Source organism: Chanodichthys erythropterus, chromosome 15, assembly GCF_024489055.1.
Source record: "Chanodichthys erythropterus isolate Z2021 chromosome 15, ASM2448905v1, whole genome shotgun sequence".
NCBI classification, from domain to species: domain Eukaryota; kingdom Metazoa; phylum Chordata; class Actinopteri; order Cypriniformes; family Xenocyprididae; genus Chanodichthys; species Chanodichthys erythropterus.
Window position 1 is genome coordinate 6,492,752 of NC_090235.1, and position 26,197 is coordinate 6,518,948.

The following is a 26,197-nucleotide window of genomic DNA, read 5'->3' on the forward strand; positions in this document are numbered from 1 at the left end:
TGTCCACAAGGGGGTGGCGATGAATTTCCCTTTTGGATACAGCTATTACTTTTCTTTGTAGCAGAGATTCCAGTAATTGTTGTATTCAGACAAACTGCATTCCTCCCAGCTCTATTTGTCCCTAGCTGGTGATACTGGATGACAAATAAGAAGGAAGATATCTTGCAAAAGATCACCATGGCTACTTTTTCTAGCTCTCATCTGTCCTTGTGTGGTTTAAGGGTCTAATTTATGTCCTGGACTGCCATTTTGAGGTTGCCAAATGGATTGCGTCACCTCTGTTGGATTAGTGTGTACCTCTGTGTGTAGTTCCGGCTCCATATGGTCATGGATTTACTGGTCCTGCTGCCCAATGCCAGTGATTCAGGGTTACACGGGTGCATTTCCTTATGAGTCATCAATGGATAAAGCAAGCACATGCACATGCTAATTTGAACTTCAAATGTATTCAGGTATCAACATGCATCTCACGAATAAGAATGCACATACATATTCTTGTCATTTTAATAGCCTGGAGAATTGACTATGTTACAGTACCATCACATTACTTTAAAACACGTACGTGACCATTCATGCAATATTCATGTTACTCAGTGCTGGCTTTTGCGTTTTTAGCATACTTATTATACATACACAGTGGAGTGCATCTAAACTGTGCAGTCAGTCACAGCAGCCATACATTTATATACTTGTCCACAGTCTGTACACATGTAATATTCATGTGTCAGGGAAAACATACTATGCAGTTAAAGGGTTAGTTCAACTAAAAATAAAATTTCTGTCATGTCGTTCCAAGCCCGTAAGACCTTCGTTCATCCTCAGAACACAAATTAAGATATTTTTAATGAAATCCAAGGGTTTCTGAACCACACATAGGCAGCAATGTCATTGCACCTTTTGAGGTCCAGAAAGGTAGTAGAAACATCGTTAAAATGGACCATGTGACTACATGATTCAACCTTAATGTTATGAAGTGACAAGAATACTTTTTGTGCCCAAAAACAAACAAAAAAATAACGAGTTTATTCAACAATTTTTTTCTCTTTCATGTCAGTCTCCTACTCTGTTTATGTAGTAAACACAGTGCAGAGCTTCCGGGTTCTATGTCAGAATGCCGACTCATGCCGACCCATTATTCTGTGTGAGCATCACACGCATGTGTCTTGCTCCTCATGTAAACCACTTTGCCAATACTGAGCCGGCGTTCTGACGTAGAACACGGAAATGCTGCACTGTTTACTAATAAACAGCATAGGAGACTGACATGAAAGAGAAGAAATTGTTGAATAAACTTGTTGTTTTTTGTTTTGTTTTTGGGCACAAAAAGTATTCTTGTCGCTTCATAACATTGAGGTTGTGGATTATGGATCATGTGGATTATTTTAACAATGTTTTTACTACCCTTCTGGACCTCAATGTACAATGACATTGCTGCCTATGTCTGGTTCAGGAACCCTCGGATTTCATCAAAAATATCTTAATTTGTATTCCGAAGATGAACGAAGGTCTTATAGGTTTGGGACGACATGAGGGTGAGTAATTAATGACAGAATTTAATTTTTTGGGTGGACTAACCCTTTAAAGGTGCCCTAGAATTAAAAATTGAATTTATCTTGGCATAGTCGAATAACAAGAGTTCAGTACATGGAAATGACATACAGTGAGTCTCAAACTCCATTGTTTCCTCCTTCTTATATAAAAGACCTCCGAAGAACAGGCGAATCTCAACATAACACAGACTGTTACGTAACAGTCGGGGTGTACGCCCCCAATATTTGCATATGCCAGCCCATGATCGAGGCATTACACAAGGGCCGTCGCTATTTTCACTATTAAACACTTGCAGTCTGTATAATTCATAAACACAACTTCATTCTTTATAAATCTCTCCAACAGTGTAGCATTAGCCGTTAGCCACGGAGCACAGCCTCAAATTCATTCAGAATCAAATGTAAACAATATAACGGTATACAATACTCACATAATCCAACGCATGCATGCAGTATGCATGATGCACACTTTGTAAAGATCCATTTTGAGGGTTATATTAGCTCTGTAAACTTTATGCACTGTTTAAGGCAAGCGCGAGCTCTGGGGGTGGAGAGCGTGTGATTTAAAGGGACCGCAACCTGAATCGGCACATTTATAATGATGCCCCAAAATACGCAGTTAAAAAAATTAATTTAAAAAAATATATGGGGTATTTTGAGCTGAAACTTCATAGACACATTCAGGGGACACCTTAGACTTATATTACATCTTGTAAAAAATCATTCGATGGCACCTTTAAGCACAGTGTGGATTTACCATTTTTGCTACATTCATGTATGTTTGCCTCAAACATGCTGCTCGTGGCCCATCAGTTGCAGTTTTCGATATGAGCATATTTTGCTGCTTATGTTTACTGTTGAGGGCCACATTTAGTTTTATACATGCAGTTAGTAGACTACTTAAAAAAATCAGTTTCTGTGTGTACATCACTTGCTTGGTTGTAAACTCCAGTAAACAACCTGGTTTTCTGCTATTAGCGTTAAATGAGTAAGTGATGTTTGTTTGTCAAGTATAAGAGGTTGCAGTGTGTTCATGTTTCACTGAGCTCTTTGTGTGATAAGTTGAAATATAGTGAGCGAGGAGTCAACCATGTGTTCCGTATTTGCAATTTTAGCTTGTTCACATTTCAGCTCAGGATTCTGCTGCAATGCATGTGAAATTTTGTAAAGCTAAAACAAGTAACTTTTTATAATCATTAGATTTGTATTGGTGTGTCAGCACAAACTTTCAGTGAGCAGTGACTTTCCTTTTTCTTGTCCTATAATGAGCTCACACACATAAACACACAAAGACGCTGACAGTCACTCAACCGGTGCAGCACCATGTTAGGAAACCTGCCTCAGTCTCCTTGGTTTCCGTCTGTCAGCCTTTTTACAGCAGAAAGCCCTCAAGGGATCTACCTTATGCCTTAATGGGTTGTTATTTCCAAGCCTACTTGTTATGATGACACTGTGTGTGTGTGTGTGTGTGTGTGTGTGTGTGTGTGTGGGTGTGGGTGTTAGAAGATGTACTATGAGCACAGGATTGAGCCACATTCAGTGTGATGTGGCGAGGGTTACCACTGATTGAGCTGTTTCTCACACCAACTTCATCCCACCAGGACTCCGATGATGTCCACCGGAGACACAGTACCCATGGCCTGGGTCACGGGCCTCCTCGACCAGCCAGAGTGGTGTCGTCCACCTCCGAGGAGGAAGAGGCACTTACAGAAAAGTTCCTTAAAATGAACTGCAAATACATCACAGATGGCAAGGTGAGTTTAAGTTTCTGCTAGTCAGGTGCACAGATTGTTACTAGTCACTGGATTTGCCAAAATTTGCCACATTTGCAACATATTTTCGATAGTTTTTGTTTGAGGTACTTGGTATACACCATTCAAAAGATTAGAGTCTGTAAGATTGATTTATTTTAAATTTAAGAACTTAATACTCAATTGATATGAAATTTATATTCAGCAAGGATGTATTAAATTGATCAAAAGAGACTAAAGACTTTTACATTGTTACAAAAGATTTCTATTTCAAATAAATGCTGTTCATATTCATCAAAGAATCCTGAACAACATTTCAACATTGATTAAAAAAAAAGAAATGTTTCCTCAAAAAAACATACTGAACTTTTAACGGTAGTGTATATGTTCAGGAAACAAATAAATGTGTATGGTTGTATTGTATTGGGGGGGTTGTAACTGATGGCTTTGAATATTGGGGGGGTTACTCCCCCCCCCATCCCTCCCACAAACTACGCCCCTGGATGGATGGATGGATGGATGGATGGATGGATGGATGGATGGATGGATGGATGGATGGATAGATAGATAGATAGATAGATAGATAGATAGATAGATAGATAGATAGATAGATAGATAGATAGATAGATAGATAGATAGATAGATAGATAGATAGATAGATAGATAGATAGATAGATAGATATTTATAAAAATACATTTCCATCTTTCACTTCTTTTTTTCTCTTTTAGGGTATAGTAAGTGGTGTTTTGCTGGTAACCCCGAACAACGTCATGTTTGACCCTCATAAGTCAGACCGGCTGGTGCAGGAGCGAGGATGTGAGGAGTACGGGATCATGTGCCCTCTGGAAGAGGTGCAGTCTGCAGCCATGTGCAGGGAGATCACCGACATCAGGGTCCGAGAGCTTGTGCCACCGTAAGTTGCTTTAAAGCTTGAATTACTTAATTTAGTTACTTTTTGCTACAGATATGATGATTGTTTCTATGTTGTCAACCCAGAGATCTAGAGCTTGAGCCTTCAGTACCTGAGGTAAGCCATCTCAAGAGAACGCCACGTCCTAATGCAGGCGATACGGCACACCGAATCCGCGAGACGGGCAACGACAGTGCCAGTACGGCCCCTCGTAGCACGGAAGCTTCTCTATCCGAAGACGTTTTTACTGAGTCAGAACTTTCTCCAGTCCGTGATGATGCCCTCGCAACATCTTCTGACGAGCTGCAGCAGATAAAGTCCTCTGGTGCATCTTCTGAATCGGTGCAAACCATCAACCAGGCCGCCACAACCACTGAAGAACCTTTAATGTCTGACCAAAAGGATGTAAAAGAAGCTGTACAAAATGCAGGAACTGAGGGAAGAGTATGGAGGGATAGTGGCATTGAGCAGAGTCTGAATACCTCAGATTTATACAATGAGGTGTTGTCTGAGAACGTTCTGGAGAATGTGATGAGGGACCAACCTGCAGATGAGGTCAAATCACGAACCACATCTGAGTCGCTTTGTTCAGACACTGTAGCTGTTGAGGATTTTGCAAAAGCCCTTGAGTCACAGAAGAGTACTGAAGTGCAGACTATGCAATCGACCAGTGATGTGAAGGAAGGAGAACAAAGGATGTCCAGTGACTTCACACCAACCTATGAGCTTGGAGCAGATGAGGGACAGAGTACAGAGGAAGGTAACCTATGTTAAAGTCAACATGAAATCAGATTTGACACAATTAAAGGGATAGTTCACCCAAAAATGTAAATTTGATGTTTATCTGCTTACCCCCAGGGCATCCAAGATGTAGATAACTTTGTTTCTTCAGTAGAACACAAATGATGATTTGTCTGTCAGTCATATAATGCATGTCAGTGGGAATTCCATCTATAAGAGTCAAAAAACATGCACAGACAAATCCAAATTAAACCCTGCGGCTCGTGACGACACATTGACGATCGGTTTGTGCGAGAAATCGACAGTAATTATATAATTTTTTACCTCTAATACACCACTATGTCCAACTGCCTTGAGCATCAGGTTGGTGAGGTCTGAAAACGCGTTTTGATGACGGAAGTGATCTCTCCCGTGTAGGGCTGGGCGATATATCGCATGAGATTGTCACGTGCATTTCATCAGTAAAGCCGGTTCCCTGATTACCGCAAAATCGCCATCACCTGCTTTCAAATGGACCGGCATTTAATAGACAGAGCCGTAGTTCACTGACAAGCCACGCAATATCGCGTTCATATCGCAGATGAATCGCCTTCGATAATGAATGCGATATTGCGTGGCTTGTTAGTTGTCTATTAAATGCCGCTCCATTTGAAAGCAGGTGATGGCGATTTAGCGGCAATCAGGGAGCCGGCTTTACTGACAAAATGCGCTTGACAATCTCATGCGATATATCGCCCAGCGCTGCTCTCGTGTATATGTCAATGAGTGCAAGCGATCACTTCCAGCATCAGAGTGCATTCAGACCTCACAAAGTCACCTACATCTTGGATGCCCTGGGGTTAAGCAGATAAACATCAAATTTTTGGGTGAACTATCCCTTTAACTTTCTTAATACATGTTCATGATCTTATTTGTACCCGATCACAGCCGTTCATAAGTTCATATTGCGTCATATTGGCACTGAAATTTTAAAAATGTGATGCTTTTAGCGCTGTTGAGTGGATTTGTTAACACCTCTGATTGGCCATTGTGTTCACTCACTCATCAGATTATGTCTGTGATTGGTTACACTGATCAACGTTTCAAAAACATGTTGTAAATAGACAATAATTATGCTTTTCACTGAACGCTTATACAGATACACATGGTTGTAGCCAATCACAGACATATCTGATGAGTGCATGAACACAATGGCCAATCAGAGGTGTTTACGAATCCACTCATTTTTAAAATTTCAGCACCGACTTTGTATTGAAGTCAAAACTTTTGAAAGCACTTTACTGACATTTATTGATTATTGGCCATAACATGAAAAAAATTCATTGACATCGGAATTTCAGTTTCAGTCCATCTCTAAAGACGTACAGCAAAAATAGCAAACAGAGATAGATCTGAAATAGTAGTGGGATATATAGCTTATTTCTTATTGTAGCTCTCTCTCTCTCCCTCCCAATGGTATTGCTTATATAAAAGATATCCAATCCTTGATGACATAATATAACTTACAAATATATTGAAGTGTCAGCCTACATATGATCCTGCTGTATCACTGCTGCAGTCTAATGAGGATGTGACCCTAAAAATAAGCTGAAAGATACATTTTCGCTGGAGATCCACAGATTTAATTTGCTTCATTTATTTATTTCTCTCCAGCACACTAATAACATCAGCTCACTCGACATGACAGCTTATTTAGCTTATGTTGCATCCAGCGTGCATAAATATGCTACAATAAAGATTAAAACAAATGGGATGCAAGATTGTTTTAGTTTTACATGCTGAGATAACTATGAAAAACAGGCGCATGCTTTGTGCTGTTTGTTTCCTGTCCCAGTTGTGCCGGGGTCTGAAGGCAAGCAGAAGTCCAAGTTGCACAAGTTCCTGTGTCTGCGTGTTGGCAGGGCCATGCGGAAGACCTTTGTTTCCCATGCCAGTGCCTCCATGTTGCAGTATGCCCAAAGAGACAGGAAGCACGAGTACTGGTTCGCAGTTCCTTCTGAGAGGTCAGTGCTATTCCCAGTTTGGCTGCACTCCACTTTAAATGTCACCTTCCTGTACTGCTAAAATGGAATTGGTTACTTATTTACTGCTCCAGACCCAGGTGTATATGTTCTTGAAAACACACCACAAAAAGTGGATGATGGGTGGGCCGGAATAATTCACATCACCCCATGTTTTTCAACCAGTTTAATTTGGAAGAAAAATAAAATTGACAGATCCATCCTTTCACCCACTAAAGCACCTTAAAAAGCATAGTGCCATCTACTGTAAGTGGCCACAATGTAGAAAAATTAAAGCAAAAACAAAGCAGGAGAGGAGAACAGAGTCCAGTATAAAACTATATCACTAACTAAGCCAAATCACCATCGCTAGGCCCATTCATGGCTGCCGTCCCTGCCTCCAACTAAGCCTGGTTTCTCCCAAGTTTTTTTTTTCCTCTATTTCTGTCACCCTGCTACTGTTGCCTTTGGCTTGCTTGGTTGGGGACACTTAGTATTCAGCAATATAAGTGATTTGACTGTGCTAAAACTATCGGATGAGAACTGTTTTCTGTAGACCTGCTTTATAACTGAATTGAACTCAATTCACAATTGGTGTACTCCGTTATTGAACCAAAATGAATCAACACTGAATTAATTGTTTGTATCATTGAATCATTATTTTCCTGTCTATCACTGTAAAGCTGCTTTGAAACAATCAGTATTGAAAAACAAATTACTATAGAAATAAAGGTGACTTGACTTTAACTTGCCAAGTACAGTGAATTTTTACTTTATTAGTGAGATATGCCGAAACTATTGATTATACTGACAGTTAGGGATTTGAACAAATATATTTGGTACTTATATATAAGTTTGTTCTACAGACACAAATGATGCATCATGATAAATTATGATGTTTTTAGTTGTATTATCTTGACAGCAGTGAACATTGTTTCACTTGAAAATTTTAAGAATCACAAAAGTTATTTTCTCAGCTAAGAATTCCCAAAACTACCTTTTAGAATTTAATATATACTTTTAGAATTTAATTTAATTATATATTATTAATTTATATCTTTATATACATAAAGAACTGCATTTATTCAAAAATCTTTAAAAGGTTAGTTCACCCAAAAATGAAAATTCTGTCATTTATTACTCACCCTCATGTCGTTCCACACCTGTAAGACCTTCCTTAATCTTCGGAACACAAATTAAGATATTTTAGTTGAAATCTGATGGCTCCGTGAGGCCTGCATAGGGAGCAATGACACTTCCTCTCTCAAGATCCATAAAGTAACTAAAGACATATTTAAATCGGTTCATGTGAGTATAGTGGCTCAATATTAATATTATAAAGCGACGAGAAAATTTTTGGAGCGCCAAAAACCCCAAAATAACGACTTATTTAGTGATGGCCGATTTCAAAACACTGCTTCAGGAAGCATCAGAGCATTATGAATCAGTGAATCGAATCTGCTGTTCGGAGCGCCAAAATCACGTGATTTCAGCCGTTGGCAGTTTGACATGCGATCTGAATCATGATTCGATATACTGATTCATTTGTGCTCCGATGCTTCATGAAGCAGTGTTTTGAAATCTGCCATCATTAAATAAATCGTTATTTTGGGGTTTTTTGGCGCACCAAAAATGTTCTCGTCGCTTTATAATATTAATATTGAACCACTGTACTCACATGAACCGATTTAAATATGTTTTTAGTACCTTTATGGATCTTGAGAGAGGAAGTGTCAATGCTCCTTAAGGAGGCCTCACGGAGCCATCGGATTTCAACTAAAATATCTTAATTTGTGTTACGAAGATGAACGAAGGTTTTATGGGTGTGGAACGGCATGAGGGTAAGTAATAAATGACAGAATTTTCTTTTTGGGTGAACTAACCCTTTAAAGATTTTTGAATAAATGCAGTTCTTTTGAACTTGCTATTCATCAAAGAATCCTGACAAAACTGTATCACTGTTTCCACAACAATATTACGCAGCACAACTGTTTTCAACATTGATAATAATAATAAAAAAAGTAACAAAAGCAGCAAATTAGCACATTAGAATGATTACTGAAGGAGCATGTAACACTGAAGAATGGCTTTTAAAATTGTAATAATACATCACAATATTACAGTATTTTTGATCAAATAAATGCAGCCCTGGTAAACATAAGAGACTTCATTCAGAAATATTTAAAAAATCTTAACAATACCAAATTTCTGAATGACAGTGTTATGCATATAAACAAAAGAATTTAACAAAAAAGTATAAATATTTTATAAACACATTTTTATTTTTAATCATTTTTATTTTTTATTTGAAATTCACTTATATTAGTCTAGTTTCATGCACTAAAAACAGTGATTTAGTTTTGCAGTCATATTTTTTCACCCTGCCTCTGATCCTAAATGGATTGCTGCTTTACTTGTAAGCCTTCCTTTGTAACTTCTTTTATTGATTGGCTAAGCTGTATACATGTGATTGTCACAACAATAAGCGGGGGTTTCAATAACTGGTCTTGGTGGCCTTGGCAGGGAGTGTTTGCACAGCACAAGTCTTTTATATCAAAAAATATAAAAATAATATGATTTCCATGACATGACATGAGGGTTAGCTCGGGCTTATCATTTTTGTCTAAGAACTTAACAACATGAATCTGACTCCTTTAGTCACTTCTAGGAATGAGATCTATCTGGTGACACTAGAAATGACTGAGGCTAATTACATGACCTACTAATCTGAATGTTCAAAAGCAAAGCCTTATGTAATCCGTCACAGAATCTGTTACTTTTGTATAATACGGCTATTCAGCCACAGTCAGACAGATTAAGAGAGATTTGCATGCTGCGTATGTGTGTTTTCATCTCCAAACTGAATTATGCATGGATCAAGGTTTTTTCAGCTTTCCCTAGAGCAATAAATCAACGTAATTACCTAAAACTACACCATCTCTAACAGATGACAGTCTGTAATGTGATTCCATATTTATGATCATAAAAGAAAATCGAATATGACATTTGAAAAATTGCTTTGTACTGCATAATGCTTGCTTTTTGTCTAAATAGTGTTATGTGTGAAAAAGCGTAATTTCACCCTATGTCTGTTTGACTTTGTGTTTAGTCTTCTGGCATTTCCGCTCATTTTGACTGTTTCAGTTTTGTTTTTGTTTTTTTGTTTTTAAGTGTGTATTTGAGAGTTCTATAGATCACGCATGATTTATGACTTCCATTTTGACCTATTAAATTCACACAAACCGAGTCTGCATTCGTGTCAGAGAGTCATCCATGGAAAAGATGTCTCAGAGATGTGGCTATGGGAAGGACGGCACAAATAACTGCTCTACTGTTGTCTGACCCAGTTTGGAGGCCAGTTGCATGATCCATTTGAGATATGACAATGGTCCATTTTGTCATTTCTGAACCACAAAGGGAACATTAGCCATGTTAGCTGGCGCACACATACTTGCGTACTTCTCATAGGCTGTAAGCTGTGCCACATGCTGTGTCCAAGGAGTCGCCTGGATCTCATCCAAATCTCTCCATGACCAGGTCATTGTGTATATATAAATGTGTGTGTCTGAGCTTGTGCGTGTCTGTACGTGTGTTTATGGTTGCAGTTCTTTGTAAATGATCTCTTAACATCAGTGCCTTTTGCTAGCAGAACTACAGGACAAGGTTTCATCACTGTCAACATGTCGTAATCGCCTATAAGTTGCTGTTGACATATACCATTATAAATTGAACAGAGCAATTAAGGAAAGTGGTATATCAGACTACAGACATGCATTGTGGCTGATTTTAGATGTCAGTACAGACCTGGACTCTATTTTAAGTATATAAATTGTTTATACAAAACATTTGCATTATAATGTATGCCTTAAGTTATGGTGCTTTACATACTTTAGACTAAAATGAGAAGCAAAACTAGTGTATAATGACTATAGACATACTATAGAAATTCTCCTCTCCTACCCTAAAGGTTCCTAATTTTGTTTTGAGGTCTCCTACAATAAGTTTACATGCATCCAATGTAGTGTTGTCAAAAGTACCACTCTTTACTCTGGATGTAACGTTATCAAAATCTCATGATACGATAATATCTCGATATAAAGTCCACGATACAATAATTATTGCGCTTTTTAAAAACACATCACAACGCAAACAGGAACTTCCACTCGAGAACTACACGAGAACACGAGAATTTAAAGGGGACACAGCCTGAATCAGCGCATATTTAATGATGCCCCAAAATAGGCAGTTAAAAAAATGAATAAAAAAAATCTATGGGGTATTTTGAGCTGAAACTTCACAGACACATTCAGGGGACACCTTAGACTTATATTACATCTTTTTAAAACACGTTCTACAGCACCTTTTAAGTAAGTTCAGTATTGATTCTTTCTGTTGTAAAAATCATTAGTTACTAATTTAGTTCATTTACCTATACTAAAAAGTTCGATAATTTTCTTCCAAATACAATAATTTTGAGCTTCTGGTACGAAAATTGGATATTTCCAATCTGGCAACACTGGTTTAAGGCATCACATTTTTATAATTTCAGTACCGACTTTTTACTGAAATTTGTACTTTTGACAACACTAATCCAATGTCAAAAAACACTTTAATTTTCTCATAATATACATTGCACATCACCTTATTTCTCAAAGAGTCTGAAAATGGTTCATTCGAATATTAAATCTCTCTTATTCCCTCCTTTCCATGAGTCTATTCTGCTTTAATTGGTCAGACGGTCCAGTCTTTTGAGATTGGTAGACCGCTTACAGTGTGTGTCGGAAATGAAACACCTATTACCATATCTGAATTTTCAACTCCAGAGGTTTCCTCAGCGCTTAATACACACCGATATGAACAATGGCTTTTTGATATCAATCATCTACAATCGTATAATCGTCTACAAGCTATCATTGGTCAGCTAAACACAATACACCATCGCATTATCCCTGGATAACTTTTGAATCACTATAATGAATATAGCGTATGAATGATGAATAATGAATTTATTAATTCACTAAATTCATGTTGTTTACATTTATATGCACTTAGGTGCCTATTGCCAACAAAACAGACATTTGAAGCAGTTTTACTCATCACCTGCTTTTCCGACTCATAACCGGGATCATTATCGCTGTGACTGCTCCATATTTCAGTTTCAAACTATCTGTACTTCCGGGAGAAGTGCCCCTACAAGGAATTCTTCCCCCGTTGATGTCACTCAGGCTGATGCTCGAAAAAAAAAAAAATCTGAAACCTGTGACAATTTGGAAGAGAATTTTTGGAACAGAAATACTCCGTCATATGTCCAACTCATGTTTTGAAATGTTGGCCATGTTTAGCATGAGAATCCAACTCTTTAACAGTGTTATTAAATCAGAATACATGAAATAGCATTATAACCCCCCTTTAAAGAAAATCGATGATCAAAAGTATAGGAACCCTTAAGATTTGTTAATTGTGGGAAAAACATAGCATAACAAAGCAAAACAAAACATAGCAAAGCATTTTTCATCAGGGCAGAAAAAAACACACCTAATTGTGACATTTTTAAGTGCATAAAAGGAGGAAAAACATGGCATAGCACAGCATTTTCCATTAAAGTAAATCAGGTAAAAGAAAAAATGTGTTTATTTTTCATTTAGAACAGTAAAAAACACATCTAACAGTCATGGACACTGGCGCACAGTATATTATTAACGGGCAACGAGAAAACATCTAATTTTTAAAGTAATAGGATGTCAGTGTGAATAAAGACCTGGTCCAGTTTGCACTGATCTTGTGTTATATCTTAAAAGCTGTCATACACCGAATGAACCCTTTATCTATTTTGTGTGTGTTTCCTGTAGGTCAGACCACCTGTATGCGTTCTTTGTCCAGTGGACCCCTGATGTGTACGGGGAAGGGCTGGGCGGAGTGACCCGGGAGCCTGGGTTTGTAGTGGTTAAAAAGAACCAGGATGCTGAAAGTGGGGAGCACGACAAACCAGTGCCTGATATCACATTCAAGGACTGGGAGGTATGAACAACAAATACCTGTTAGCCAAAACTAAAAAAAAAAAAATTGATTAACTAGTAGAATTGACAATTAATAGATGGTTAATGACTTAAAAACTAAGTCATTTATGCATTCATGCAATCTGATATTTTAATGATTTATAATGTGATACGATTCTCATAAACATGAATACTGTTAATTAATGCATGTGTTTTTAATTGAAATGAGTGTATTGTCTGTCTTTGATAATTAGGCTGATGTTTTTGTTGCAGTTGTGTTGTCATGTGATCATGAATATGCTTACGTGATGTTTGTTCTCTCCTGAACACATGAGCCTGTTATTCACGGCAGCACTGGAGCGTGTGTATGTGTGTGTCTGTGTTGTTTTTTTTTTCCTCCAGAGTTTGTCCTCTTCAGCCACTTCAACCATGTTTATGCACATAAAACCATTTAAGTATAAATGCATGCTTATTCCTGTTGCCAGTCAATGTCCATTTAATATATTGTTGCAGTGTCTTATTTTCATAATGACATCTTTTCCTTTCAAAGGATGTGATGAACTGGTATGTAATGTCCTTTCATTGTAATGTGTATTTGGCTTGGCTGTTACTGGCTTGAGTGTTTGTCTGCAAATGGACACAATCATTTCATCATCCCTCTTAAACCACTTACAGACTCCAGTGAGCAAGTCCATCTGACTGATAAATCTGGTTTATGCTTTATAGTCAAAGATAACAAGTGAGAACACTCAATGAAGAAGATAAAGACAACATAATAGTTAATTGCCCAATAGTTCAATAAATTATTATCTTCTTCAGATCCAGCAATTAGTTTTTTGTTTACTGTGGTGGACTTCTTTGGTAATATCCCAGAGTTCTGGTATATGTATTATTTATGCAGTCCTGGTATTATTTATCCTCTATTTTTCTCTTGTTGGATCTCAGGAAGATATTTAATTTTATATAAAAGCTTGTGTTTATTTATATGATCCAGAAAGCAAATCCTTATTTTATTTTAATATTCATATATTATTTATTTTTCTGACTCTCAGGAGGATATTTTCTAGGCTACATAAATATACATGTTGTTTGTAATATCTTCAAGATAGCCATTTGACTTTTTATAAAGTATGACTCGAGCTCTGTGCAGCCTCTTATCTGGGCTGGCCAGAGGGGAGGCCACATGAGTTCATGCTTCTCTCTTGCCCTGCCATCCTATTGGTCCTTGTGGGATATAAACAGCGCAAAGCCTCTAGTTCACTTCTAAAAGTCTCTGTACCTCCGAGGGTGCACGTGGGTATTAAATATTGGATACAAACCTGCATATCGAGGGGCTTTCAGCAGAAGTGATGTTTTTCTCCAGAAGAATTAAGGAGGGATGTCAGCTAACGCCCAAATACAGCTTTGGCCTGGTAAAAAGCGTGCCCTGTGGATCTAATGTTTGTGTGTGGCTGAGTGTCTTGTGCTTGAGTGCACTTGACATGCACATTGAGTGTGGTTATATATTGAGCAGCTGTAGCTTTCTAGGCTTTGTAATTGATGAAATTTAAACATGACAGTAAAATCTGCTGTGTAGACACTTTTTGTAGTAACCTAGCGTACTTATATTATGCAGTTGCATACAGTTCAACATGCAGTATGCTAATATTTCATTTCGTGCATAGCATATCATTAACGCAGTTTTGCGACAAATTAATTAAACCGCAACATCCACTATTAAAAAAATAATCCTTCGAGTGTCCCCTTTTAAAAGTTTTGTTGTGTTTATAGCAACTAATTGCGACGAAATTAAACTGGACGCATAGATTTCGTTTGGAACGCAAGTCTACCTTGACATGATGTGTTAAAAACGCGACGCTCTCATGGCGCGAGACGCTGTAAACAGCAAGACGCAACGCAAATGAAAATCCGAACGTCTTTGTGCAACACTGCACTATTACGTTATTTTTCGTCAGTCGCGATTTTAAATCGAAATACGACTTCCTTATTTGAGTTTATCCAAAAAAGCTTTTTAAAAACTGTACTTGGTTGTTTTTATGATGAAAGCTGCAAATGCATTAAGAGCATTAGCCTTGTAGCGAATGCATAGATGGCTATATAAAGCATGCTTTCTGTTTGTAGGAGTTAAACCCATGACATTACTAGGATGCCATTCTGGGATAGGCAATTGGATATGTGAGGGTGGGCAAATTAAATCAATAGGAGCAGCAAAGAGTTCTGGGCAGTGTGTTTTTTTTTTTTTTTTTTTTAATGAAACAATTTCAGCTGTAGGCAATGTTAGTGAATTTACATTGGGTATTTGCATATGCTTACTTTTTTATTTTGTAATATATCTGGAATGGACTGCGGATATGAGCAAATGCACCTCTTAAGGGGTTAGTTCACTCAAAAATTTAAATTATCCCATCATTTACTAGGTGTAAATGACTTTCTTCTTTCTGCTGAACACAGAGTTATATTAAAAAATATTCTGGCTCTTCCAAGCTTTATAATGGGAGTGAATAGTAACCAAGATTTTTAAGCCCATAAAAGTAATCCATATGGATCCAGGGGGTTAATAAAGGCCGTCTCAAGTGAAGCAATGCATTTTGTCAGAAAAAAAATCCATATTTATAACTTTATTAACCCCCTGGAGCTGTATGGATTACTTTTATGATGGATGGATGTGCTTTTTTGGGCTTCACAACTCTGTTACTATTCACTTGTGTTTGACTGAAAGAAGAAAGTCATATATACCTAGGATGTCTTGAGGCTGGGTAAATTAGTTTTGGGTGAACTAACCCTATAAATGCATGATACTTTCAAAATGGTAAATAAATGGGTACAAAAAATTAATTGGAATATATATACAGTACAGTCCAAAAGTTTGGAACCACTCAGATTTTTAATGTTTTTAAAAGAAATTTCGTCTACTCACCAAGGCTACATTTAGTTAATTAAAACTAGTGTAAAAACAGTAATATTGTGAAATATTATTACAATTTAAAATAACTGTTTTCTATTTGTAATTTATTCCTGTGATGGCAAAGCTGAATTTTCAGCATCATTACTCCAGTCTTCAGTGTCACATGATCCTTCAGAAATCATTCTAATATGCTGATCTGCTGCTCAAGAAACATTTAATGTGTATAATTGTACAAAATATTTGTGTACAATATTTTTTTAAGGATTATTTGATGAATAGAAAGTTCAAAAGAACAGTGTTTATCTGAAATCTAATCTTTTGTAACATTATAAATGTCTTTACTGCCACTTTTGATTGATTTAATGCATCTTTGCTGAATAAAAGTATTCATTTCTTTCATTTCTTTTCAAAAAAATAAAAATAAAAATTCTTACTGACCCCAAACTTTTGAACGGTAGTGTATAATGCTACAGAAGCTTTGTATTTCAGATAAATGCTGTTCTTTTGAACTTTCTATTCATCAAGGAATCCTGAAAAAAAAAAAAAAGTACACAACTGTTTTCAACATTGAAAATAATCATAAATGTTTATTGAGCAGCAAATCAGCATATTAGAATGATTTCTGAAGGATCATGTGACACTGAAAACTGAAGTAACGATGCTGAAAATTCAGCTTTGCATCACAGGAATAAATTACTTTGTCAAATATATTCAAATAGAAAACAGTTATTTTAAATTGTAATAATATTTCACAATATTACTGTTTTTTTACTGTATTTTTAATTAAATAAATGTAGCCTTGGTGAGCAGACGAAACTTCTTTTAAAAACATTAAAAATCTTAGTGGTTCCAAACTTTTGGACTGTACTGTATATATATGTAATATGCAGACATATATATACACATACACAGACATATATATTTGCAGACAACTGACCCATAGCCACACCTCTGGTTACACCCATGCCATAGTGTAAAATTCTACATTTCAGCTTTGAAAACACTGTTTAATGTTGCTTTGTGGCATGACACGCTGCTAAGCAGCTGCTCTGTGGACATTGCAGATGTCTTTTTGGTTGACGTGTGATCTGTTTTCGAGACGGTGCTGTTTGATCTCGTCAGGTGAATCCTGTTAGATTAAGCTGATTCGTGGCACATGAGACCTGACTGCAGTTCTGATGCAGCTGTCCGTGTAAACACATGGGTCAAGAGGGAATTAAAGTGCTTTTCTCAGTCATTTCGTTTTTATATATTGCAGCTTTTATTCTGGACTCCTCATTTAGGTTATGCAAAGAAAGTAAATGTCTTGAACTTACTAACATGTCCCTTCCTCTATTTCCATCTGATTATTTTAAGCAGAAGAGGAGCGTGTCCCGTAACTTCTGTCCCCTCACATACTAATTCTTTGATTTTGGGCTGTTTCTCATGCAACACCACTATTCTGTTTGTGCATTAGGTAGTTTCTGTGAGTGAGTACTACCGACGGATAGATGCGCTAAAGAGTGAGGACCTGCGCTCGCTCTGCAAACGTCTTCAGGTGCCACATGCTCAGCTCCACACAAACCATCACAAAAGCCACGTCATGTCTGCTGATGAAGGAATGTTAACTTCAACATGAACTTGACAATAAGGATACTGTCAGAGTATCATCACGTATGAATCTACCCGTATCTGATTTTGCAAAAATTGAATGAAAAAGGACTATTCTACTGTTTGATCTAAATCAAAATGCATTACTGGCTGTATTACAGCATTTGTTCCCCTTGATCAGCAGATTGCACTTGTCTTTATGTGGAGTGTGGAATAATAAAACTGGCCCTGAGTTGAGATACAGCCGTTTTTATTTGTAATGACATTTAGAGGCTGATAGAATTTCTGCAGTAGTACTGAAATTGGATATCCGTTGGCTGTCATTTCCATCTGGATGACAGGATGGGTTTTAGATAGCTTGCATATGAGGAAACAATAAATAAAGCAAATACATTTTCATAGTAATTAGTCACATGCTGTCCCTCAGAGCCCCTTCCAGAAGGGTTTGGTCAAGTATCTAAACACATAGTTGTTGCATTTGACTGCAGTGCTTGTTCTGACGTACTCTTCAGACAACATTCATCACACTATTAAACTCAACATGAAATTACAAAAACTTTTTGCTTTATTAATACACTTTCCTGGTACTGTGTCTGATTCACTACTACATCTTATTCCAATTAATTTTTTGTACCCGAAATGTGATAATTTACTATTATATTATATTATCAATTATTAATTATTAGATTATAACAATAATAATTTGCTCTACCTTTTTCCCTGATGTCACCAAGGCTGTGTTAATGTTAAATGGGGTTAGTTCATCCAAAAATGAAAATTGTTATCCATTACTCACCCTAATGTTGTTCCAAACCCATAAGACTTTCATTCATCTTCAGAATACAAATGAAGATATTTTTAATGGAATCTGAGAGATTTCTGTCCCTCCATTGAAAGTATATTCACCCAAGATTTTTCAAAACATTCATAAAGAGATCGTAAAAAATCCAAATGAATGAAGCCGTTTAATCCAAGTCGTCTGAAGAGGCACGATTGCTTTATATGATGAAGAGATTTAATTTAGGCTTCACGTATAAACCTGGTCATTTGTGTTCTGAAGATGAACGAAAGTCTTATGGGTTTGGAACGACATGAGGGTAAGTTTGATGACATAATTTTCATTTTTCTGTGAACTATCCCTTTAACTATTGGAAGGCAAATTCTAATAGCTACTACATTAGCCAGCATTAAATAAGTGGTCAAACTTGTATTTATTGTGAGTGTCATTTCATGTTGATTTTTAAAGGAAAACCCATTCCTGAAAGTGTGTTGATGAGGTCTCATTAGCCCTATTCCCTGCTAACATGAAAACAGTGCAAACATCCAAGAGTGTGAGGCTTTATTGAACACATTGTTCTAAATATACTGAAAAACAAATATCAACTCCAAATCTGATGTTTGTGCATTGTAAATCGTCATGTGGTTCTTGGATATTTGCCTTGGTTTGCATTGCTGTTGGCGAACGACCCTGTTTTCTTGCAAACCTTTATTCCTGTGCTTAACTACGGTTATACTTTTCATTCCTTAACCTGAGAGATAAGCCTTCCCAAAGTAAGACCCTTTCTAACATTCTCCTGCCAGCAAAACCTTACTGATCTCCACCCATCCATCTTTCTCTGTCTACATCAGTTGTACTGAAGTAGAAGCACACATTACCAGATTTAAAGCCTGATTCTTTTGGCTGATAAATGTGTGTCTCTGTAACCCTCATTCCTCACATCCTGTAGTGCGACTTTCTCCTTTTATTGAGCTGTACTGCTTACAATGCACTCTGTGATGGGACATGATACTGTTTCAAAATTTTGCAGATGTTCTCTTACTTGAGAGTACTGTTTATATAGCATATTTTAGATAGCTCCGATTGTTATCTGATATGAAAGGTGGCAGTTACATGCAGTACAGTACTAAACAAAGTCGATAGATTGATAGATAGATTGATTTTCATACCGCCCACTCACTGTAAACCCTAATGCTCAAAAAAAATAATTGGTTCGAGTAGGGTAAACTCAAATTAAACAAATTAGTTCATTTAAAACTGACACATTTTAAATAATCTGAATTGTTTCATTGTTTTGAGTTTTATGAACTTGTTTCTTTTAATTTGGGCAAACTTAAATTTAACTGAAACTAGGCTGGAATTTCTATTTCTCAGCATGCTTTGCAATGGGACTCAAAAGGGAGAGTAAATGCTAAAATGAAGTGTTATATAATGTTCTATGTGCAAGATTAATGTTAAGTGGGGGATTTCGTAGTGTTTAATGTTTTGCTATGCTAATTTAGAGTTTCTGTTATGTGGGGTTACCATCATGGTGTCAATTGGATCATGAGTTTAGTTTGAGAACAGATATGCTAAATGTTCTATATTGGCATAGTCATTCAGCAATTGCTATGCTAATGCTATCAAAGCATTGTGCAAGTTAGCATTTACTAAATTAGCTAGTTAAAGCTGATTACCTCAAATTTGGGGGGTTTTGCAAACTTATTTGGGTTTAAAGTGTATGGCTGTAAAATTTTAGGTTAATCTAAAGAAGCCCATTTTAAAGTTTTCTAAAGAAAGCGGACCATACATTTACAGGCTTAACCCATCCACATAGTTGTGCTCTCAATGTAAGACAATCTTTGTGAAATTTTGGGGAAAGCAAGTGATGGGACTATGTTTATCAGTCCTTTTTCTTTCTTTTAATCAGATCACAACCAAGGAAGAGGTGAACTCCAAACACGTGGTGAAGAGTGACCCAGACCCCGAATCATTCAGACCCAGTCTGAATGAGCCCAGTGACCTGCTGCAACCCGATCAGATCGAGAAGGCAAGTTATAGCTTATTTTGTTCCATATCTATATTTTGACCTCATTATATATTTAACTCTGATGCACTATTGAGTAAGGAACCACTCCTCCGTCTTTTGGCTAGCTCTCATGGGATTTCCGTGACATTTTCATCGTCTACCTGTGACATATCAGTTGTATAATTGGCTCCCAGAGGCCCTTATTTTTTAGTATACTTCTACTTTAAAGTTACTTCCCAAGTGCCCTTTCTGTATTGTCCTGATCTATTGGGGGCTTTTCTTTACTCACTTCTAACCTTCTACCCCAATCCTCAGCTGGCCAAGCACCTCCCACCCAGGACAATCGGATATCCCTGGTCCCTGGCATTCAGCACGTCCAAACACGGCATGAGCATCAAGAGCTTGTATCGCACCATGCAGGGCCAGGACTCCCCAGTTCTCATGGTGATCAAGGACAGCGATGGACAGGTATGCTTGAGCTTTTGGGTTTTAGCTGAAGTGTTTGGTTTTACATAATCGTTTTGGAAATCTGTATGTGTAGATTGTGAATATTGTGCAGTTCATCAAATATTTTAACAATCTTTTGGCTTATTTTCTGCAGTTGTTTGGAGCTCTTGCTTCAGAGCCATTTAAAGTCAGCGACGGCTTCTATGGCACCGGAGAGACCTTTGTTTTCAGCTTCTGTCCAGAATTAGAGGTGAAAACATTAAAAGATTACTATACATGTAGATCTTAGATGAAGGTTGTCAATGATTATGAATAGGTTTATTAATGTATATTAGCTGCTTTAATAGTAATAATATTATAAAATAGTATTTTTATATTTAATATTTAAAGTGTATGTGTTTGAGTGTGTGTGTGTGAGCCAAAACATTTATGAAGTGAATCTCCTAACAAGGCCACATATAAGGTCTGGGTAGATGGTAAACAAATAATCAGTTTTCATAATCAAGATGTTGGATGCAGGAGAAATGGGCATAATATAAATGACTTTGACAAGGGCAAAATTGTTATGGCAAGGCGACTGGATCAGAGTATCTCTGAAACAGCAAGTCTTGTGAGTTGCTCTCGGTCAGCAGTGGAGAGAATTTACCCATGAGGAGAGACAAACCACAACCCGCGACAGGGTGTTGGGCACCCAAGGTTAATCGATACACAAGGGCAACTAAGGCTATCCCGTCTGGTCTGAGCCAACAGAAGGTCTACTGTGGCACAAGTCACACAAAATGATGTTATGTGACAAATGTGTCACAACACATAGAACATCACACTCTGCTGTGTATGGGGCTGCATAGTCACAGACCTGTCTATGATGACCCCTGTCTACTGCCGAAAGCATCTATAATGGGCACACAAGTGTCATAACTGGACTTTGGAACAGTGGAAGAAGGTTGCCTAGTACAATGAGACCCGTGTTTTTTTTACATTGCGTGGACGGCCATGGACGTGTGTGCTGTTTACCTGGGAAAGTGATGGCACCAGGATGCATTGTGGGATTATGACAAGCCAGTGGAGTGTGATGCTCTGGGCAATGTTCTTCTGGAAAACTCTGGGTCTGGTCATTCATGTGGACATAAATGTGTCACATGCCACCTACCTAAACATTGTTGCAGATTGGGTACAGCCCTTCATGACAATGGTGTTCCCTGGTGGCACCCTGCCACACTGCACACATTATTTACAAATAGTTTGAGGAACATGATGAAGAGTTCAAGGTGTTGCCATGGCCTGCAAATTCCTCGGATCTCAATCCAGTTGAGCATCTGTGGGATCTGCTGGACCAAGTTCGATCCACGGCGACTCCACCTCGCAACCTACAGGACTTTAATAGCTGCAGGAACTTTCCCCAGGAACTAGGAACTCCGGAGTGGTACTCAATGTGTTTCGACCACAAGAATCAGGGTTTAAATGAAGTTGTAAAAGTACCTGCTCACTAGATAGAACTTTCAGGGGTGGGACATGGCTGCTTTTTGATTGGTTGACACCATTTTTATAAGTCTGTTGCGGTGCGTGCAGTAAAGGTGATGATATGCGGGGCAACTTTTTGAGCAATGTTGCCGAGCAACGTTGCTTGGGCACTTTCCGATTGAGAATGAGCAACATATTTAAATCTGGATACGTTAGATCGGTCGTGGGCAATTTTTTTGAGATCCTCCAATCAGAATGTTAGCAGCCAATCACATGACTGGTTCAGAGATTTCAGAAAAAAATCAAACAAGATGGCGGCCTATAAGCGGCAGTGGAGCGGAGAAAAGGAGTGTGAACTTGTATCTTTTTACACACCAGTAAGTTGTCATGTGTCAACCCAAAACAGGGAATTTACCTCATATAATGCTTAAAATACCAACAACTGTCCAAAGTAATGCGTGTAAGCTGTAATTAAGCCATTGAATGTTCTCAGTTAAATACTTAAAAGACTGGGTGTGTTTAACGTCTGTAGTAGTGTAGACTGTAGGGCATATGGCACGTGAATTTCCCTTTTGATGCGATCGATGCGGGTTCGAATCCGCCTTTTGCTGAACTCGCTCTTCTCCGTTTTCCTATCACAAATCAGATCAGAAAGGCATCTATTTTTTATAAAAATGAAGAGAAAATATTTGAAAAGTTGAAATAAAGTGCCTAACAAGTATTTATAATAAAGTATTTATTGGGTTGGCAATATATTTGCTCCTCTCTGATTAGTTGCTGCCAACTCTCCGTTGCCCTAATTAGTTGCCCTGTCTCTCATCAGGTTGCCCATTGATGGCAACATTGCTCAAAAAGTTGCCACGTGTATCATCACCTTAAGAGTTGTTTGCTATTCGAATTAACAATGGAGTTTTAAAATAGGACCGATGGACTGAGATTCAGGCTTTTGACGAGATTCAGGCTTTATTATGCTTATATGAGGAGGACGAAATCCAGCTGGAACTGGAAAGTTTCGCACAGTCCTACGTCACTGGACCTAATCTTCACGTTACTTTAGATTGTGATGGAAACGCAGACAGCAACAGGTCTGGGGGAAGAAAGCTCCTGGGACAAATTGTTCTGGGTAATTTCCTTGGAAAAGCGGCTAATGTCTTTGTGCCAGATAACACAGGACAACTACAGGGGTCTTGTAGAGTCCATGCCTAGGTGGGTCGGCACTGTTTTGGCAGCACTGAATGTTGTGGCTCATTGGTGTGTGTGTGTATAGTATGTCTTTGTATATTGACTGTTTGTGCCTTGACTGTTAGCATTGCTAAACAACTTGAACCTTTCTAGGTTTTCAAGTGGACTGGCGACAATATGTTCTTCATCAAAGGAGATCCGGATTCCTTAGCTTTTGGTGGTGGAGGGTATGTAAAGAGAATAAGTTGCCATACACTTCATTAATCAGTGATTTAATTAAATTAAATTAATAATTATTTTTTCCTTTTAGAGGTGAATTTGGCCTGTGGTTGGATGGCGACCTCTATCATGGCAGAACTCACTCGTGTAAGACCTTTGGAAATCCAATGCTCTCAAAAACAGAGGACTTCTATGTGCAGGACATTGAAATATGGTCCTTTGAATAACACCCCCCTTTCTCCCCACCTCACGGACTCGGTACAAATTACAAAGGGGTTACGAGGCCACAACACTAGACCCCTATAAAGATTGTACACCCTCCACTTGGCTCCTAAGAAGCCCTGATAGAGGCAGAGCAGATATACAGTGTACATTGCACTTAATTTCTGGAAACGGTCAGCATGGGTGGGTCTTCCTCACTGGTGTCCCAATGAAAGTTTCATATGAACACATATTATTTACCCATTTGCAGCCTGAGGTCCTCTAGACTTGAGGATAAGGAAGGGCGCTAATGGCTGTTCTAGAATGTTTCCTTAAGAAATGTAGCTCCAGACCTTCCCAGGAGTCATAAAACATTGGGGTTTAAGTCCTACTACCTTCATCACCTGTAGCATTCAAGCACTTCTCCAATATCTTAGCTCAAAACCCCTGTTATTAAAATGTCTCGTCTGTGCATTCACACAGGCTCTATATAACCAAACACCACTACTTAATGTAATATTCAGTACCGTGTTGCTGTAAAAATGTGGTGTAACATGCAAATTAACGTGTGGTGCCCTTTTCATATCGATATGCTTTGCTGTAAATCCTTTGTTCTGTCTGGGAGTGTTGTAGTTACGCCAACAGAAACATGTACATCTTTTAGGAAGCCTTTCTGGGGGGCGGGGCATCTGAAGGAATATATATATACATATATAAATACATATAGCAATTATATATTTATACCTTTACTAGTGTACTGTGTACATAACTACTTCCCATATTGCTGTTAAGTGTGACAGTGATATGGTTTGCGCTACTGTCCTTGAAGTATAATCTCAGTTGTACATTTTCTTGTAAATTTGTTCCAATAAATACATTTCTGTATGCACACGACATTAACCCTAATCCAATGTTAAAGTGGAGTTGTTGGCGGGGAGTTTTCATTCATCAGGTAACCAGTCTCTTGAGACTGGCTCTTCTCGTCAGTGGTAACCTGGGAACCATATATAAGGTGACCTGGGCGTTGGAGGGTGATGAAGTGACTGGTGCAACCAGAGCCAGCCTCCGGGGCTTATGGATGACTGCTGTCAGTGATAATGAGAAAGCCTGTTACTGCAATATTTACAAAGAGTCACACAAAGAGGCACCATGACACACAAAACACAGAGGAAATTTATGGGGAAATGGCTCTTTTAGCAGTATTATGATTTGAAGTTTAAGCGGAGAGATGCCAATTTCTCATTGTGGCCAGCTGAAAACATGCCCAAACATTTGACCCGACTGTGCGCGTCTGTTGTCAGAGCAGGCTTTGTGCTGTGAAGGTCTGATGCTCTCTGCATGACGTGGGATTGTAGAGCTGAAGGACTCGGACGCCCCTCCCGGGCCACCTGCACATTTCTGGTCTTCCAGTATTTGATGGCCGTGTGGAAACTCAAAGAAATGTCTTTAATCCCCTCAAAGATCCCTGACGGATTATGTATCAATGTATTAATCACAATAAAGTCTATGTAATAATGGTGTTTTTGTGTGTGTATGTGTGTGCATAAAGGAGAGAAATATAAAGTAAAAGTGTCTTGGTCACATGTACTCTGGCTTGGCAAAATTTTGCATGCTAAATCCAGTTTCAAATGCATTTGAGAATTCTGCATAAGTGTGAAAAATTTTAAGTTCCAAATGGTCTCGCAAATTGATGACCATGCATGGCTCCACTTTTGACAATAAACCTTTTTTGCAAACAATTTTTTTTGCCAGTTATGCTAATGTGACCATGTCTTGAATTGTAGTGAGGATCAGGAGATCATTTTGCATCAGGATCCAAATAGTATTGTGAATGCGCAGAGTTCACCAACAAAAAGCTGTTTGGATTGAAGATGACCTCCATATGAGCAGTGCTTTGTGCATTGACAATAAAATTTGCCCACAAAATTTTGTTAACGTGACCGCATCTTAAATTGTGGTCGCATTTACCGTTGCTCTGCAAAATGTCCACAGGATTGAGAATTTCACACGAGCGCCAAAAAATTAGCTGATTTTCAGCGTTAGAGGTAATGCATTCCAAGTAACTTGAGTTACATAATCAGATTACTTTTTCAAGTAACTAGTAAAGTAACACATTACTTTTTCACATTATTTGACTGACAGCTCTCCTGTCCCCATGTAGAGCGAAATAAAGTGCAGAGGTGTTGTGTGCGCTGTGTGAACATGATGGTTATTGTAGTTCTAGACTAAATGTGAATGTGCATTTACTCATCTCGCTTGTACTAAAACATTCAGTATTCCTCAAAATAAATAAAAACAGTGAAATGCAAGCTCAAAATTGTAATAACTATAGTAGTCAACATTTGAAGTGGATCAAAACCTTTCATCAAAGATGTCCTAAAACCTTCTTCTTAGGACAACTTTGATTAACTTTTTCGATCCACTTCAAATGTTGACTACTGTATATTAAATTACACA

The 26,197-nt window shown here is 37.9% G+C and overlaps 1 protein-coding gene across 3 annotated transcripts in view; it reads left to right on the top strand.

Annotated features, from left to right (window-relative positions):
* The window catches only part of oxr1b (oxidation resistance 1b), a 62,858-nt gene extending 37,604 nt beyond the window's left edge, over positions 1-25,254 (top strand). The window contains exons 7-17 of one of the 3 annotated variants that reach the window (XM_067412139.1): positions 3,152-3,304; positions 4,031-4,215; positions 4,299-4,972; positions 6,788-6,956; positions 12,803-12,971; positions 17,311-17,391; positions 20,132-20,251; positions 20,546-20,698; positions 20,832-20,927; positions 23,474-23,547; positions 23,631-25,254. In XM_067412139.1, the coding sequence (XP_067268240.1) occupies positions 3,152-3,304; positions 4,031-4,215; positions 4,299-4,972; positions 6,788-6,956; positions 12,803-12,971; positions 17,311-17,391; positions 20,132-20,251; positions 20,546-20,698; positions 20,832-20,927; positions 23,474-23,547; positions 23,631-23,766 (2,010 nt within the window). In that variant the 3' untranslated portion in view covers positions 23,767-25,254. Of the gene's footprint in view, positions 1-3,151; positions 3,305-4,030; positions 4,216-4,298; positions 4,973-6,787; positions 6,957-12,802; positions 12,972-13,010; positions 14,362-17,310; positions 17,392-20,131; positions 20,252-20,545; positions 20,699-20,831; positions 20,928-23,473; positions 23,548-23,630 lie in introns of those variants that run through there. The other 2 variants (XM_067412140.1, XM_067412141.1) reach the window with 2 other exon arrangements.
* The last annotated feature ends 943 nt before the right edge of the window (positions 25,255-26,197 follow it).